Source organism: Hydra vulgaris, chromosome 07 (assembly GCF_038396675.1).
Source record: "Hydra vulgaris chromosome 07, alternate assembly HydraT2T_AEP".
NCBI lineage: Eukaryota > Metazoa > Cnidaria > Hydrozoa > Anthoathecata > Hydridae > Hydra > Hydra vulgaris.
In genome coordinates this window covers 9,265,464-9,283,219 of record NC_088926.1, presented here as the reverse complement: position 1 = coordinate 9,283,219, position 17,756 = coordinate 9,265,464, and the positions used below count along the sequence as shown (strand labels likewise).

General features: G+C 29.1%; 1 protein-coding gene across 1 annotated transcript; it reads right to left on the bottom strand.

Annotated features, from left to right (window-relative positions):
* Positions 1–14,952: 14,952 nt before the first annotated feature.
* Positions 14,953–16,141, bottom strand: LOC136082565 (uncharacterized). The gene is made up of 2 exons (XM_065801976.1): positions 15,850–16,141; positions 14,953–15,806 (listed from the first exon to the last, which is right to left on the bottom strand). The coding sequence occupies exons 1-2, from the start codon at positions 16,139–16,141 to the stop codon at positions 14,953–14,955; spliced, it is 1,146 nt and encodes a 381-aa protein (XP_065658048.1).
* Between the last annotated feature and the right edge of the window lie 1,615 nt (positions 16,142–17,756).

Below are 17,756 nucleotides of genomic sequence, written 5' to 3'. Positions count from 1 at the left end.
AATGAAAACCTTTATTGAACTTTGCATTATTGCAAGACTTTTTGATAAATTTGAGAAGATTTTTGGAAAAAACTAAACAAAGATTTTTGTTTCTGATGCTGCTCTATTTATGGTAAAAGCGGATCAGGTAATATAAATTTTTTTCGCAAAAGTACAAACTTAACTTGTCTTGCTTATGGATTACATTAAGTATATGAAAAATCACGAAGTATATTTCCAAACGTTGATCGACTTGTATCAAATAGAGAAAAATTGTTTTTAAAAGCTCTATCAAGAGCTTTTAAAAATAATTTTTTTTTTACCGTCACAATCATTATTAACAAAATGGGAAAGTTGAATTGGCAGTCAAATATTATGCAGACAACTTTAAAAAAATATACGGATTAATTCATTAGGAAAGGAGAAAGCGAGTTTATTCAAAATCTAAAAATATACATTTGCTGACCTGTCAATAAGAGCTGAATTTCTGTTTGTTTTATATTATTTTTTTATTGTTTATTATCTCTTGAATTAACAATTACGCAACTGGAGTCTTATGGGGAACTATCTTATTCGCAAATCAATCAAAATCAAACTTAGGCTGTTAATACCATTTTAAACATAAACGGAAAAAAAGCATTTTTAAGTAAATATGAATTAAAACATGTTAAAAAAAAAACTGTAATTGATAATTTAAATAACAGTGTTATGGATTATTTATTAAAAATTAAAATAAGTTAAAAAAAAAATTGAAATATGTTTAAAAAAATTAAAATATGTTAAAAATAACACTGTGATTGATATTTTAAATAAAAAGCTATATGGATTATTTATTAAATTAACTCAAAGTTATACTATTGCGGAGTCCTAAGCTTCTAAATATGTCTCAATAAACTTTGCAGATATTAAAGGAAGTTTTTCTATGTACACAAGCGTCTTCAGAGCCTTATGTCAACCTTGTATTGACTTCATAGCAATGTGTAGCAAGTCGTTGATAAAATCCAACATAAACCCGACGTTGGATTGACATCGGGTGCCTACTGGGACCATACCGATAATGAATGGTAAAGGGATAAAATCAGACGTGTTAGAGAAATATATCTTTGAGACTAAAGAGAATGAAAATAGTGGTTAAAGTTCTTTAATCAAACAACCTGCCTTTATTTTTTTTATTTTTTTTTTATTTGGTTTTTTTTGGTTTTTTTGGTATATACAGTAAAAATTTGAACATTCATATCTTGGGAATGATTAAACGTTTTTTAATTATTTTTTCTGAATTATACAAGCAAATCTATTAGTAATTTATATGGTAAAAATAAAATAATAATAAAAAAAACTGGCTTATGATATTTTGTCTCAAATGAGAACAGCTAGTTGGACCAAACTTTTAATACCATCTTATAAGTTCGGTCACTATGTACATTCCAATTAAAACATTGCAGTATTTCAAATTTAACTTCCTTATAACACATCACAATATTAAAAATTTAACATCCAAATAACATATCATAATCACACAAACTTAACATTAAAAATTACAAAAACTACAAGTTTTCAAGGTGTAATTGAGAACTTGAAAGTTGCAATCAGGAAAAGTAAGATGTAATTGAGAAGATGAAAGTTGAACGGCTCATTTCAAAAACACCATAATTTATTTTTAGATCAAAATGAGTCAAGCAAGGTATCGTGCTATCTGAGAGTAGATACATGTTTCTTTGTCAAATCGTATTAGCAAGACGTTTCAGTCAACGCATTATAAAGTATTAACTGATAGGTCAGACATGTATGTAACATGTATTTACCCTTGATCCTGTGCTCCATCATTTTTTGGCCAAAAATGACTTAAGGTGTTTCCGAAATCATCAGTTCAGGTGCAACTGATAGACTTAAGATGTAACTTAGAACATGAAAGTTGTAATTAAGAGTTCCTCTGTAACAAAGTTCTTGGTACTTTTTATTTTTGTTCACCTAATTTACCTTGCAATATAAGGTTAGATCCTAATTTGATCGAGGTAGCCATATGGGTTGGCTTTTAATAATTAATAATATACTATCAATAAAAAAGCCAGCTGCAAGATGTCCTTAAACTGATACGGCATCGGATATTCTAAGACGTCTAACGGACTCAAGTGGATGTCTAGACGTCCGTTGGACGTCTGTTAGATGTCTTATGACGTTCTTATGACTTATGGGAATCCATAAAAGTGGACAATCGCAAAGATACGTAGCTACAAAACTTGGCATCCCAAAAAGAACACTCAGAAATCATCATATTTTAGGTTCTGATAAAAAGTCATAGGGAAGAAAGTACACACTTTCGTTAGATCATAAAAAATAACTAGTATCTCAAATAACTGGACTGTTTGATATTAGAATGCCAGTAACCTCTACACTGTTAAAGTTTTATGTATATGATTTTGTTGAAGTTAATAATATCAACACGGCTTAAATTTTTTTTTTTTAGTGTGAAATAAATTATCTAACTTTATTTCATTTTGATACTTCTGTTGAGTTTTCTAAAGATACTACTTGCTAAATAACATTTAAAAAAAAATTCTATATTAGATGGTTTTTCTTGACATTTTATAGTATTATTGAAATGGTTTTAATACTTTCCGTTGAGGCTAGTAAGACCCACTGAGGGTATAGTAGGTCAACATTAAAAACCTATAATATATCGGCATTTCATTAAATAAAATAGTATACTTACATGTATAAATGAATTATCTTACATAGTAATCAAAAAAAATTGCAAAATAATGCACATTGTGTTTTAGAAAACAAAAAGTATTTATGTGGGCTTTAATACCCTCCCGTACTTGATACGTAAACCAAGTAAAATTTAATACAACGCATAAAGTTTATATATCATTATTTTATTTTGTGCAGTATTATTTACAAAACATTTAACTTCAAGAAAAGTTTATTCAAGATTAAAGATATTTTTACTTTATATATAAATTTATCAGAGAAAGTAAAATAAAATGACTTTGGAAACAGCAATATTAAAAATTCCACATTTGTTTTAATTAAAAAGTAATTAGTCCTTTGGGATTTAACAAAGATTTCGTGAAAGAAAGAAAAGTGAAATGTTGTCAAATGAAGCTGGTGTTTGAATTAAAAAGAACAACAAACTCTGCTGTACAAAATTTAAAACAATTATAGATTAACGTATTTTTTACTAAATAGTATCATACACAAAGATAACAAAAATAAATAAAAGCGGATGAGATAGGAGAAAGTAAAAATAAATGGACCACTAAACAGGGTATTTTTAACTTATATTTTACGGGACAAAAAGCAATTTTTAGACTTCTTTCTTAGTCGGGTAGTTTCGTAGGAAGTTTAGGAAGTTTTGTGGAACTTAGATAGATTTGTGGAAATCTTCAATTTCAATATAACTACGTGAAAATATATCTTTTTTTAACAACTCGTTATCGGATCTAGAATTTTTAAAAATTATTTGAACAGCACTTTGTCGTATTGAATATAGCGTTTTTCAACCTTGACAATGTATGTAAAGTCCTAGAGGGTAATAAACCCCGGGGATAACATGTACCATAGGAATAAATAAAATAAAAATAATAAGTTCGAATCTCTATTTCTGCTTTAAAACATTAGAGTTAGGTGACTTGATCAGGATCAGCATTAAAAAGTCCAAATTCGTTATAACTTGGACGTTAATGAAAGATATTTTGGACGACCTCTCATTTCTGAGTTCTCATCTTATTTTAAAGGCATGTAACTTTCTGCATATTTTAAATGTTTGATAACATACTTTCTTAAACCGCATGTATTTTAATTAAATAGTATTTAAATAATATTACCAAACAAGTAAAATAAGTGCATGTTGTTAAATAAAAAAATGCTAGACTTTGAAACGCAGCAAGTTGATAGCGTCTAATATAATGATAGAGTCTAATGAAGTCGAATAATAAGGTCCATATCCTCACATCAGCGCTGTTCTAGAAAATATTAGAAACATTTAAATTTAGTATAACTATAATATGTTATGGGCACCTGGCCTATATACTATAAATTAATGTAGTTAATTGGACTATATATACTGTATTGTTTTATCGGCCACTATAATTATATTAAGTACCAATATTATCTAGAAGAGTTTTAATTCCAGCTTTTTCAACTTTGGTCAAGATAATGGCACTCTCTATAGCAAAATGAACAGAAAGCCAGCTGCAAGATGTTTTTAAACTAGTACGGTATTGGATGTTCTAAGACGTCCAACGGACTTCTTACATAGTAGTCAAAAAAAATTGTAAAATAATTCACATTGTGTTTTAGAAGACAAAAAGGTTTTAGGTGGGCCTTAATATCCTCCCGTACCTGATACGTAAACTACATAAAATTTAAAACAACGCATAAAGTTTATACGTTATTTTAATTGTACATTATTATTTGTACATCCCAGCTAACATTGACATACGGGTATTGTACGGGGCCCATACGGGTTGTCAACTGGGTCCTGTATGGGAAGACCAACGGTATCCTGCCGGATCTTGGCCGCGGTTTCCATATGGGGCCTATTGGGTATGCCCGCCGGGTATCCCGTATGGGTCCCAGTCAAATTCCGTACTTTAAAACCGTAAGGGGCCCATTTGGGTTTGCAACTGGGACCCATGTGGAAAACCCATCGGGAACCCGCTGGATCTTGGCCGCGGTATGGCGTATGGGTCCTCTGGGGCCCATACGGCATACCCGAATGGGCCCCAAAGGACCCATACGCGGATCTTGGCCGCGTATGGGTCCTCTGAGGCCCATACGGGTATGCCCGCCGGGTATTTCGTAAGGGTCCTACGAGGTTTACCCATTGGGAATCTTGCAAAACTACGTAAAAATTTTTAAAATTTAAAGAAAAAGCAAATTTACATATAACTTGATTGGTTCATTTCAAAAAAATACTTAAAACTACTGTCGAAATTAAGCTTTTAAACGATTCTTTAATCGTGTATCGAATCCTTTCACGGTTATGTCGCAAATTGAAAGCTTTTCAGTTGTTGTTTAGACGACTTCATTGAAAACCTCTTTACACAATATCTCGTTACAATACGACCTGTAAAAAAATTAAAGTTAACTGTTAGTCTCAAATTTTATAGGTAACATAAAATATTTTTAACATGTTATAAAACTCTTACGATTTCTTCTAAAACTATTTTCTTCTGAAATAAAAAAAGGTTATTTTCACGATCGAAGGTAGAAAAATATAACCTTTAACTTTACCATCGACATTTATTTGACCGTTTTAAAATGCACTTGTAATAAATAAGCACATGCTGGTGATTCATATAATAAATTGATAATATTCCTTTAGTTACTGATAAATAAATTATATAAAACTATTATATAAATATAAATTTATATTTGTATTGAATATAATTTGATATATACTGTTTATAATTTTATATATATACATATTGTATATAACTTTATACATCTATCTATCTATATAATATATATATATATATATATATATATATATATATATATATATATATATATATATATATATATATATATATATATATATATATATATATACGTAAATATATATATATATATATATACGTAAATATATATATATATACGTAAATATATATATATATATATATATATATATATATATATATATATATATATATATATATATATATATATATATATATATATATGTATACATATACATATGCAGCGTGGAAAATAACGGGCGGTCAACGGTCACTGACCGCCCGAAATGACTGAAATTGCTATTTTGACCTCTCAAAATAAAATCTTCCCGGTCAAGTTTGACCGGTTGAAAAAAAAAGAGTTATATAACGTGTGACAAGTTATCAGGATGTCTTTGAAAATGCATATACCAAAATTTCATAAAATGTAAATCTTTGAAAAAAGCTTTTAAAATAATTTTATCGTTTGTACGCTAATTTAAATCGCTTTGTTAGTGAGTATTATTAATGACGTAAGCTATTAATTTTTTTTCCTTTCCTTATAAGACTAATTTCATTTTACTGGTGGTGAAATCCTTAACTGCTTTTTTCATAAATGATTGAAGTTCTTATTTTATTATTGTTCTAATAATAATATAATATTAACTAAAAACATTTTTTTATTCCTACATCTTATTTATATTTTCTTTATATCATTTTATTTAATTTTCTAATAACCTTTTGCTGCCAATTGCAATGAAAAAATGCCTTTATTTTTTATTTTTAGTTAATTTATCCGTAGTCAACAAAACTTACAAATTAGCGAATAAGAGCCGCACACCAAGTCACAAAATAACACCAATAATTCATTTGCTGATGATAACATTGAAAAATTGTATTACTTTAATAATATGCCGTTACGTTATGCTGGCTTCACTGGGAGTGTTAATAATATGTTTGATGCTGGACATAACTTAGTTGATTACACTGTCAAATATTTAGCACCAGATAAAACTGAGTACCGTATGGTTTCAAATTTTTTCGAGTTCTATGAAAAAAGATTGGAGTCCAGTTCTACTTCTTGTTGAATTGTTGGTCGCATTGCCTGTTTCGAATAGTAAGGTTGAGCGTCTTTTTTCTTTTATGAATAGAATTAAAATTGACACAAGAAATCGCTTAACTGAAAAACGGTTAAATAATTTAATTTGGGTAATCAAATTCTTCACTATTTTGGAAACAAATAGTAAAGAATTTGATGTGAATCCTGCCATTGAATTATGAACCGAAGATACGTAACGAATGTCTACACAAGGAAGTCGAAAAATTTATTCAAAAAAAGCAACAAAAAAAACTATAAAGACATTAATTGATTTAGAATCGTCATCAGACAAGTCTTTAGATTTAAAATCGTCTTTCGATGAAACTTTGTATCAGATAAAACTTTGTATCAGATAAAACTTTGAATCAGATAAAACGTATCCTTAATAAAACATTTTTAGTTTCATAAAACTTTGTTTTTTGTATCTTTGACAATTATTATATTAGTATTATATAAAACGATACTTGATTAAATGTTCAGTACAAATTATTTTGATATATATAAAAATGTTTATTTTTTATTATTTTAATAAATAAAATACAAATAAAAAAGGAATACAAGTTCGTTCATTTTAAAGTATGAAGTTATTTTTTTTATTTAAAAAGTTTTGTCATGCAGAATAGTAACTACAATGAAAATGTAAACAAAAAAAAAATTCAAACTTTGACCGCCCAAAAAAAACTATTGACCGTCAATTTTATAAATTAACCGGTCAGTTTGACCGCTTGCCTTTGATTTCTTATTTTTCACGCTGTATATATATATTAGGGTGTGTCATTTAAAAAAGTTATATTGAAAAAATATTAGGATTTTATATATAATTAAGAAATGTAACCTTCCGTTTTGTTGAATTTTAGCGCTAGCTACATTTTTTTTAATTTTTAGTTTTACTGTTGATTGCTATTCTGTATACTACTCAGTGAGCACACACCAAAAAATGGTTGGCTGTTTTGAATTATTTTTTTCTGCCTTGAGTCGAACAGTTTTCTTTTTAATATTTCTAAGTATTCCATTTATTGTGGTTAAACAAAATAAATTACAAAATTCTGCTTAAAATAGTGTAAAATATGTAACAATATCCTTATAAAAATCAAAATATTGTGTTACAAAATACATTTTAGGGCTTCTTACACTTAGGGTGGTTTTGTGCTCTATTGTTAAATATCCTTATAATTTGTGTTATCCTTATAATATGTGCTTTCTCATAAAATAAAATAATTTTAGAAAAAGGCTATATATTATTGTCTCTAAAAATATAATTTGTTATGTTATGACAACTAATAATATTAAAAAACACTACTATATTATAAAAATAATAAGCAATCTATTTAATATTAAATTTTCATTAAATATAAACATGTTAAATATTAAAACATGTTAAATATTAAAACAACAACATATTGTTATATATTTTTTGAGCTCAACAAAAAATAAAAAAATAAAAATCACTTTAACTATAGTTTAGAAGTTCCATCATGTCTTTCTTGCTCCTATTAGCAGACATCAACTCTCTGCTAATGAATTGGGCTCTTATGTAAGCTTCTCTTCTTTCTGATGTGTGGACATGTCCTGCAGCTTCTGTGACCATCTTTACACACCTCTCAACTGATTGTGTATGTGAATTCGATTGGGGAACAACCATGGGGTTATCAATTAAGTCTTTAATATCCGAAGATGTAAAACTGCATGTCAAAGGTGGTTCTGTTATATTATTGCTTCAGTCTATCAGACTAAAAAGATTTTTAGCATCAATGTTAATATCAGGTGGTCTTCGATGTCTATGGCTATAACCACCAATATTAGACTGCTCATGATATTTTTCACGGAGTTTAAGAATAACTTCCACAGCTTGACCTCTTTCTACTTTACTGTCACTGCATATCATAGCTTGTAAAATAGCTTCTGAATGTGCATACCAAGCTGATCTTTTAATTGTGGGCATTACAATATCAAGAACCGGTTCCCTTTGGCTTCTGAGGAGTTCTAATTTGTATAAAATATGTCTTGGTCCCTCAACCCAACATGATTTAACTTTTATGTTAAACCAGTTTGGAATATAAACACCTACAATATATTCAACAATCCATGTAAGATTTTGAAGGTTGATGCCATATAGGCCATGCTGAGAAACCCATATCCTGCAAAATCTTGATGCCGTAGTGAGCCATCTGCTATGGCAAACAGGTCCTATTTCTAGCATTGCTAACTGCTGAGGTAAATCACCAGACTTTATTGCTTTTGTTATTCGGTAAGCATAGCTTTGATCAGTACTTAAACCATTTATAACTTCAAGGCTAAGAACTATTAATGCAGGCCCAATAACAATTTTTGTAAATCTGGGATTAATTTCAAGACTTGTGCTGAATTTAACATCTTTCCCAGTATTCCTGACCACTTATTTCCACATTTTGTTGGGCCGTCTAAGCATATAGTTAAATGTCTTAAACCTAACTCATTTGTGTGAAGATCACAGACAATCCATACTAATCTCTTTCTCAATTTTCTTTCCACCCATTGCATCACACCACCTTCCCAACCAGTTTTTACATTAGTGCTGTCTCCTCCTATTGCTTTTAGTTGTGTTCCTAAATTTCTTTCCATCAACCAGTTAACCAAGTGGTCTGCAATTACCTCAGCATGTTTTCTGTGATCAGTCTCTTATCAGGAACAAAATGAAATAGATATTTTCCACCTGGTTCAGTAACAACAGAATAATGCTCTTCCTTGAGAAGACCAGGGAAATGCGTACCATCAAATTCTGTTAATACTTTTGTATTATCTTTCCTGCCATCAAAAAAAAGAAAAGGAAACCACATTATTTTCAAGGTCTTTATTAAATTTATTAGCTAATTCAATAGCTAACTTCTCTTGGGCCCTTTTAACCTTGCTGTGATCAATTATCATCAATGTATTATTCTTTGTTATAATTTTTGCATCTATAAGTGCTGCTGTCGCTATTTCTGCAGTTTCTCGTAAGCTAGTGTGATGCCTCATACTAGCCATTGCAATGTTTGTTATGTCCATTCTGTTATAAACTTTTACAATACTATTGGAAGGTTCTGGTTCTCTAGAAAAATCCGGTTCTGATTCAACTTGTATTTGTTTTTTCAATCTGAAAAAAATAAATACAAGACTTAAACTTTTTGTTATTAACATTAAGTTACTGGTTTATAAAAAATCTAAAAAAAAAAGATATTGAGATATTTTTATAAACAATCACTATATCAACATTTCATTTCTCCAAAAAAAGTTATATTAATTACTAAAAAACATATTTTATTATTACCTGAATAATCTGTGCCAAGCAATTATAATCTTCGGGAATCATTTGGTTGACTTTTTCTTCTTTTTTTAATTTTTTAATCTCTCTTTTCTAATTGCAGCTGATACTCTACTTTTCTCTTTATAACTTGTTTTATTTTTGTTGATTCTAGAGTGTCAACTCCACCAAAAAAAAAAGATATTGAGATATTTTTATAAACAATCACTATATCAACATTTCATTTCTCCAAAAAAAGTTATATTAATTACTAAAAAACATATTTTATTATTACCTGAATAATCTGTGCCAAGCAAAGTAGTAAAGTGCAAAACTTCCAACTTTGTCTCTCTGTGACTTGATATAGCTGAGTTCTATAACAGGAATTTTACTTTCACGCACACATGTACATTTAATATGTGCCTGCTTTTTACAGTCTTGGTCACAACCATACTCTGAACAAAACATTATTAAACATTTACAGGACAAAATATCGAAGAGTTTGTCCATTTTTGGAATAAGGGTATCCTTTGTTTTCCACAGATACTTTAGTTTAGCTTTAATACTACATTCTTTAATAATTACTGGATGTAAAAACTTGCAATTAGCTTTTTTCCATTGAGCAGATAAAGCTAGAGTCATCATTAACTAGTTTATCAACAGTATAGTTTCTTTTGTTAAGGTCACTGGTCTCTCTCAAAAATATTCCATAGCGTAAAATATCCCTTGCAGTAGGGAGCTCAGATGGTAAAAGAAGTTTTCCTTTTCCAACATATCTATTTAAGTGAGTAGCTGATAAATTTCTTGTGATTTTTAATGCCATTTGTTTTATTAAAACTTAATTTTTCAATAATCAAAGTAATTTTATTTTAAATTTATTTTTATCAGGCAAAGCGTAAAGTTTTGAAAAATATCTCCTAATAGGTCAGAAATAAATTTCTTGCACTTAAAGTATAATTTTTAAACAGAAAAACGAAATACGTCATTGTTTTAATGATTTTCAAAATATTCGCTAACAGAATACATAAAAAACCAAAAAAATGTAGCTACTACTTAATTTAATTTATTTTTAAAAGTATTACTCCATTTCATTTATGAAATCCTATTATTTTTTTCATATAACTTTTTTGTTGTTGAAAATATAGGGTTTTAGTTGTCTAATTGACACACCCTAATATATATATATATATATATATATATATATATATATATATATATATATATATATATATATATATATATATATATATATATATATATATATATATATATATATATATATATAAATATATATATATATTTTATATATATATATATATATATATATATATATATATATATTTATATATATATATATATATGCAAATATATATATACATATATATATATATACATACATATATATATATATATATATGTATATATACATATATATATATATATATATATATATATATATATATATGTATATATATATATATATATATATATATATATATATATATATATATATATATATATATATAAATATATATATATATATATATATATATATATATATATATATATATGTATAGGCATAGATTCAACTAGTCGGATGCATAATTCTCTTGGAAATTCTTTCCAAACCTTTTCTGATGCCTGCTGTAATTGCGCAACACTGGCTATGCTCTCTTTGACAAATCTCTTGTCTATCCAAGCCCAAATGTTTTCGATGGGATTGAGATCTGGAGAATGAGCTGGCCAAGGCATGACCGTAATGTTTTTCCGAGCAAGCCACTCTTTAACCAAGATTGCAATGTGGCCATAGCGCCATTGTGCTAAAAAATCTAAAATTGGATTCGTCGCTGAAAATAACTTTGACCCAGTTTTCTACAGACCAGTGAAGTCTTTCTCTACACCACTTTAGTCTTTTTAGACGATCTGAGACACGCAAAAGTGGTTTTCAAACAGCGACATAGCAACTAAGCCTTACTTATTAAGGCATCTTCGTACAGTCCATTTACTAACACTGACCTTACCAGGCATATTTGTGAATCCTTCAGCAAGATCAGGTAAGAAATTTTAAATGTCTTGTCTAACCTTTCAATAGGGATAACTTTGGTCTCTTGAAGTTAGCTTTAAAGGCCTACCAAGCCTTGGTAAATCTTTGACATTGTTATGTAGCTCGTGATTTTTTAATGTTGTTTGTACACATTTAAGCAAAACATTGCACATTTGAGCTATTTCTCATTGGCTTTTTGTTTTATCTTTTAGCAGACCTACAACTTACCATCATATATTGTCTGAAGCAGCTTTTCTGCCAATTTTTGTCTTTTTACTTTACCAAATAATTACCAATGCGAATAACTTAAGATATAAAAATGATAATTTTATTTTATTTTTGCAAAAATATTCATATAGTTCGAAAGAAATCAACTACCAAATTTTAGATCGCTCAGATAACGTTTCATTGAGATATTTCAACTTAAGTCATTAAATTTTGGTTGACTCTATTTTTACTACATTAGAAATACATGTATGCTCTAATTAAATTAATAATTATTCAAGACTGGTTAACCTAACGAGTTTCAATTTTATACCATTTGATAGAAAATCAATTAAGGCATTTAATATGCTTTTAATCATATTAGTTAGTTGGTTTTAGAGATAATTGTAAAAAAAAAAAAATTTTATACAAACATAGTGGTAAATCTATATTTATGCAACCCACTGTGTGTATATATACATACATACATATATGTATATATATATATATATATATATATATATATATATATATATATATATATATATATATATATATATATATGGGTTTTTATTTACATTAAATACTTGGGCAGTTACATTATCATGAGATTTCGGTGATGGGCTTCTATTTACATTAAATACTTCCGCAGCTACATTATCATTAGATTCAATATTTCTATTCTCGTTGATATTATAAAACTTTTCTTGTAGGGCAGAATATGGTGCAAGATCTTGGAGTGAAGGAGTTGATTCTTTTCCATCCGGGTAACGAATATTAGCATATGTTGGGTTTACATCCACTAATTCGACTTTATCAACAAGATTATCGTTTTTGTTTGTTCGCATGAAACGTCTAAGAAAAATGGGACCAGGAGTTAACCATGAGGGTAACGAAGTTCCACATGATGAACGTCGAAGGAAACTGAATAATTTATTATGGGGTGTACAATTAGTTGCAGTTGATAATAGCGAACGGAGTGTGCGAAGGGCATCGGATAGAACAACTTCCCAATTTCTAACATCTAGGTTGTGGGTTTTTAGTGCCAAACAAATATTTCTCCATACCAAACCATTAAATCTCTCAACTTGTACATTACTGATAGGATGATATGGAGTAGAATTACTTTTTGCAATTCCTTTCTGAGTCAGGTAAGATTTTAGTTCATTAGATATGAATGATGAGCCTCTGTCAGAATGAATGTAAGTTGGAAAACCACAAAAAGAGAATATTTTGTCTAAACATTTCACAATGGTTGTTGAACTGATATCTGGACACGGGATTGCAAATGGATACCAAGAATATTTATCAATAACTGTAAATAAATACTTATTTCTAGAATTAAATGGCAATGGTCCTTTAAAACCTATACTTAGACGATCCATTGGACGTATAGATTTGATTAAATCACTGACATTCGCAGATCGATAAAACTTTGGTTTTAATTCTGAACAAATATCGCAGTTAGAACAAACTTTCTTGACCTCTTCCGTGGAAAAAGGTAAATTCTTAGATTTAACAAAGTGAAGCATACGAGTGACTCCTGGATGACATAAACAGTTATGTATATCGCTTAGGTTTGAGGTTGAATTGTGGCACAAAAGGCACGCGTTAGTGCATCAGGGACTACATTATCACTTCCAGGAAAATACGATATAGTATAGCTAAACTCTGCTAACTCCATCATCCAGCACTGAATCTTACTATTTTTTATCTTTGTTTTCTTTTGGTTATCAAACATAAAGGCTACAGAACGCTGATCAGTGATTAACTGGAATTGATTTCGTAACAATAAATGTTGCTATTTTCGAACAGCTTCAATAATAGCTACTGCTTCTTTTTCTACTGCTGGATAATTAATTTCTTTTTGTTTAATGTCCGATATATGAAAGCAACTGGATGACCATTTTGATTCAAGGTAGCTGATACAGCTACATCGGATGCATCACATTTAACAACAAAAGGTAAGCTCTCATCAATAGAACTCAAAGTGGCAGAGTGAAGTATTTTTTAAGTTTTCCTTTTAAGTAATTGAAATGCTTCAAATGCTTCACTATCGATTGGGAAAGATTTAACATTAATTAAAGGGCAAACTTTATTAGTAAAAGAAGGGATCCATTTTGAGTAATAAGAAAACATACCCAAAGTTCGACGAAGTGATAAAACATCAGAAGGAGGAGGTAATAAATCTAAAGGACGTAATCGTTCAGTATCTGGTTTTATATTGTTATAATTAATGCCATAACCAAGAATATTTATCGAAGGAACTGAAATGACAAATTTTGATTTATTTAATGTTAAGCCCCAATGTTGTGAGGCGCTCTGAAACTCTAGACAATTTTCATCATGATGTACCTGATCATAGCCACCAATGGTTATATTGTCAAGGTATGGAAAAGTGTAATGTAATTTTTCTTCTTCAACAAATTTGTCCATAGATCTTTGGAACATAGACACACCATTAGTAACTCCAAATGGAATCCTGAATAATTGGAACAATTTTCCATTTGCCTCAAATGCTGTATACTTTTTATCTGAATTTTTTATAGGAATTTGATTGTAAGCACTTTTTAAGTCGAAGGTAGAGAATACCTTGTATTTTGCAAGTTCATTTATCATGTCATCTATTCTAGGAAGAAGATATGCATCTAATTCAGTGTAAAGGTTAACTGTTTAAGAGTAATCAATGAAGAGTCTTTTTTTGTTTGATTTAGTAAGATCCTTTACAACCTCTACTTGGGCTCTCCATGGTGAGAAACATGGCTCAATTATACCATCTGATAATAGCTGTGATATTTCATTTTCAATAAAATTTTGGTCATCTTTATTAAATCTTTTTGAATTAGTAGCTATTGGCTGCGTTTTATCTGAAATACTTGTAAACAGGGAAGGTATTTTTATTTTAGCCTTTTGCAGTGCACATAGGTTATTTTTCCTTGTGACTATTGAGTCTTCTTTTTCTCCACCATGGGAAAATAAGATTTTTGTGTTGCTTTTGGAAGTCATAGCCAAGTATGATATCGTTACAAAGGTTTTCCAAGATACCAAATTGAACATTATTATACAGTAAACCATTTAGTTCGAGGTTAACTGAACAACAACCCACTAATCCAGACTCCGTTTTTGTGAGGGCCATAGAAATTTTTCTTTTACTGGGTAACGTTTCTATTTTCAAAGTATCAATAATTTTTTTGCTTATAAAATTATCTGAAATACAAGAATCAATTAGTGCTGTTAATGATTCACCATTAATTTTGACAACAACAGATGTATGAAAAAGGCTCTCAGGACATCCACTCAAAACAGTACACAAACTTGATTTATGCACTGCAGCTGTAACACTGTGGGTCTTTTTGATTGTCCACCCAAGACAAACTTTGGAAAAATGTCCTTTTTTTCCACATTTAAAACATGTAACATTTTGAGCCAGACAATTTTTCCGAGCAGAGGTTTGATTAAGTTGGTTGTGAGGTTGATTACCACAATAAATACAATTTGTTTGTGGATGAACAGGCATTGCATTGAGTGCTGCTGAAGATTCTTCTGGTAACTTTATAATAGCACCAATATTTGGACTGGTTGATAATGAGAGGGGTTTCTGTATATATGACTCAGAGTTCCTCTGAGCAATGTCAAGAGAGCGAGCTTGGTTAAATGCTGATTGTAAATTCAATGTTGAATTTTCAAGAAGGCGTTGGCGAATGTAATTTGAAGTTATTTCAGAAATAAAAAGATCTCTTATTTGTTTCTCTCGATATAGTTCTCTCGTTACAGTTTTTGCTAAGTTTGTGTAGTTCCTGAAGAAAGTCTTCCAGAGATTCACCTGATGTTTGATGTCTTATAAGTAATTGATGCCTTGCAAAAACTTCATTAGGGGCTTTTATATATAATTTTTCCAGTGTTTTAATGATGCGCTCATAGGAATCACACTCTTCAATGTAATCATAAACATTTGATGATACAAAATTAATGATGGAGCGAAATTTATCTGGAGCATCTTCTCCAAAATCCTCTATGAAATTCTCAAATGTTTGTTTCCAATGCTTCCATTCTTTCGAAGCAGTTGGTGCATTATGGTCAAGATCAAGCCTCGTTGGTTTTAAGATCTTTGACATTTTATATATATATATATATATATATATATATATATATATATATATATATATATATATATATATATGTATATATATATATATGTATATATATATATATATATATATATATATATATATATATGTATATATATATATATATTATTTAGGTTGAATAAATTGTGATGAACCCAATAAAAACATAAACCTCTTGATAAAGGCTGTATTCAACAATAATGTACTAATCTAAAGATATAAGAGTTTAAATATATACATAACACAAATAGTTCAAAAACAATAATATAAACACTAGGAATCACAACAATCATTGTATGTGTTCATTTAAGCAACCCTTTGTTCTTTGAACAAGATTTTTAAATTGATCTGAAAAAGTTTTGTATTTGAAGGAGGGACATCTATCAAGTACTTAAAATTTAACTGTATCTGTTCCTATATGTAATAAAGAATGAATACTGTAAACTAGTTGATCCTTACCATAAAGTTTACCAAATGACAGCACAAAATAACTTCGTAACTGACAAGTGAAATCAACATATTAAAACATAAAATTAGGACTGCAACTGAAAGCACTAAAAAGTTTGAACAGATTTTTGACTAAATCATCCCCTTTAAACACTTGGCCCAGTGTATATTAAAAAAAGTCTAAGTTCAGTTGCTTTCCAATTTTAATGTCTAATTTATACAATATAATTATTGTTTATGACATGATACATATAATTATATACGTTCTAGATATGTAGTTACATTCCAAGAAAATTAAAAAATTTTCTTGGAATGTAACTACATATCTAGAACAATACGCCAGATAAAGTATTGACTGTAATCTGAGATAATTTGCAACATTTGGGCTATTAACCTTAATTTGATACGTCTTCGCATACCCCTAAGCATAGATGCATAAAGTCTAAAGGAAACTTTGTCACCATGTCAAAATTTAATTCAATTTAACACACCACTAAAATGTTCAGAATGCTTTTGATAAAAAAATCTGTACCAGTGCTTAAAGTTGATGAAATACCTGGGAGTATTATCTTGCTACACCACTCTCCTTTCTGAACACAATGCTTACATCAGTTATACCATTGTGCCCCTAATACACTTAACAAATGCTCCAGCTGGTGCATCACATCTGATAACAGCAAGATTGATTTCATACTCAATATTTTAATAAATAAAACCATTTTTTGCAAGAATTTTGAACTCTACCAAAAAACTATGTAGCCAATCAAAAATGGAGTTAGGCTTTTGGGCACAACTTTTTAAACAAATTTCTAAAAATCCAATTTGGGTTGCCCAAAATTGCAAGCCAAGGCCTAAGCTCTGACAGCAACATTTATAAACAGCAAAAACTTTTTGCAAATTTTTGTTAAAAATTTTCAAATGTATGTTTAAATTTTGTACTATTTTAGATTCTCATTGAATAATTTCTACATATTTTTTAATATAAAATATTTATGGATTATTATTCCCTTTAACCATCAGCTATCAAGCTGATTGAACTGACTTGATCAGCTTCAGCTTTGATTTGAAGCTAATGAGTTTAAAGCTGAAGCTGAAATATCAGCTGCAACCCCAAACTTACAGACAACATAGTTAATGTGATGTATATACTTTATCA

What these genes read in the sequence shown, in the direction of transcription:
- LOC136082565 (XM_065801976.1), bottom strand. Translation starts at nt 16,141, where the DNA reads ATGTCAAAGATCTTAAAACCAACGAGGCTTGATCTTGACCATAATGCA. An exon ending in TATAAGACATCAAACATCAG is followed by an intron (nt 15,807 to 15,849) that starts GTGAATCTCTGG and finishes ACACAAACTTAG; the next exon opens with CAAAAACTGTAACGAGAGAA.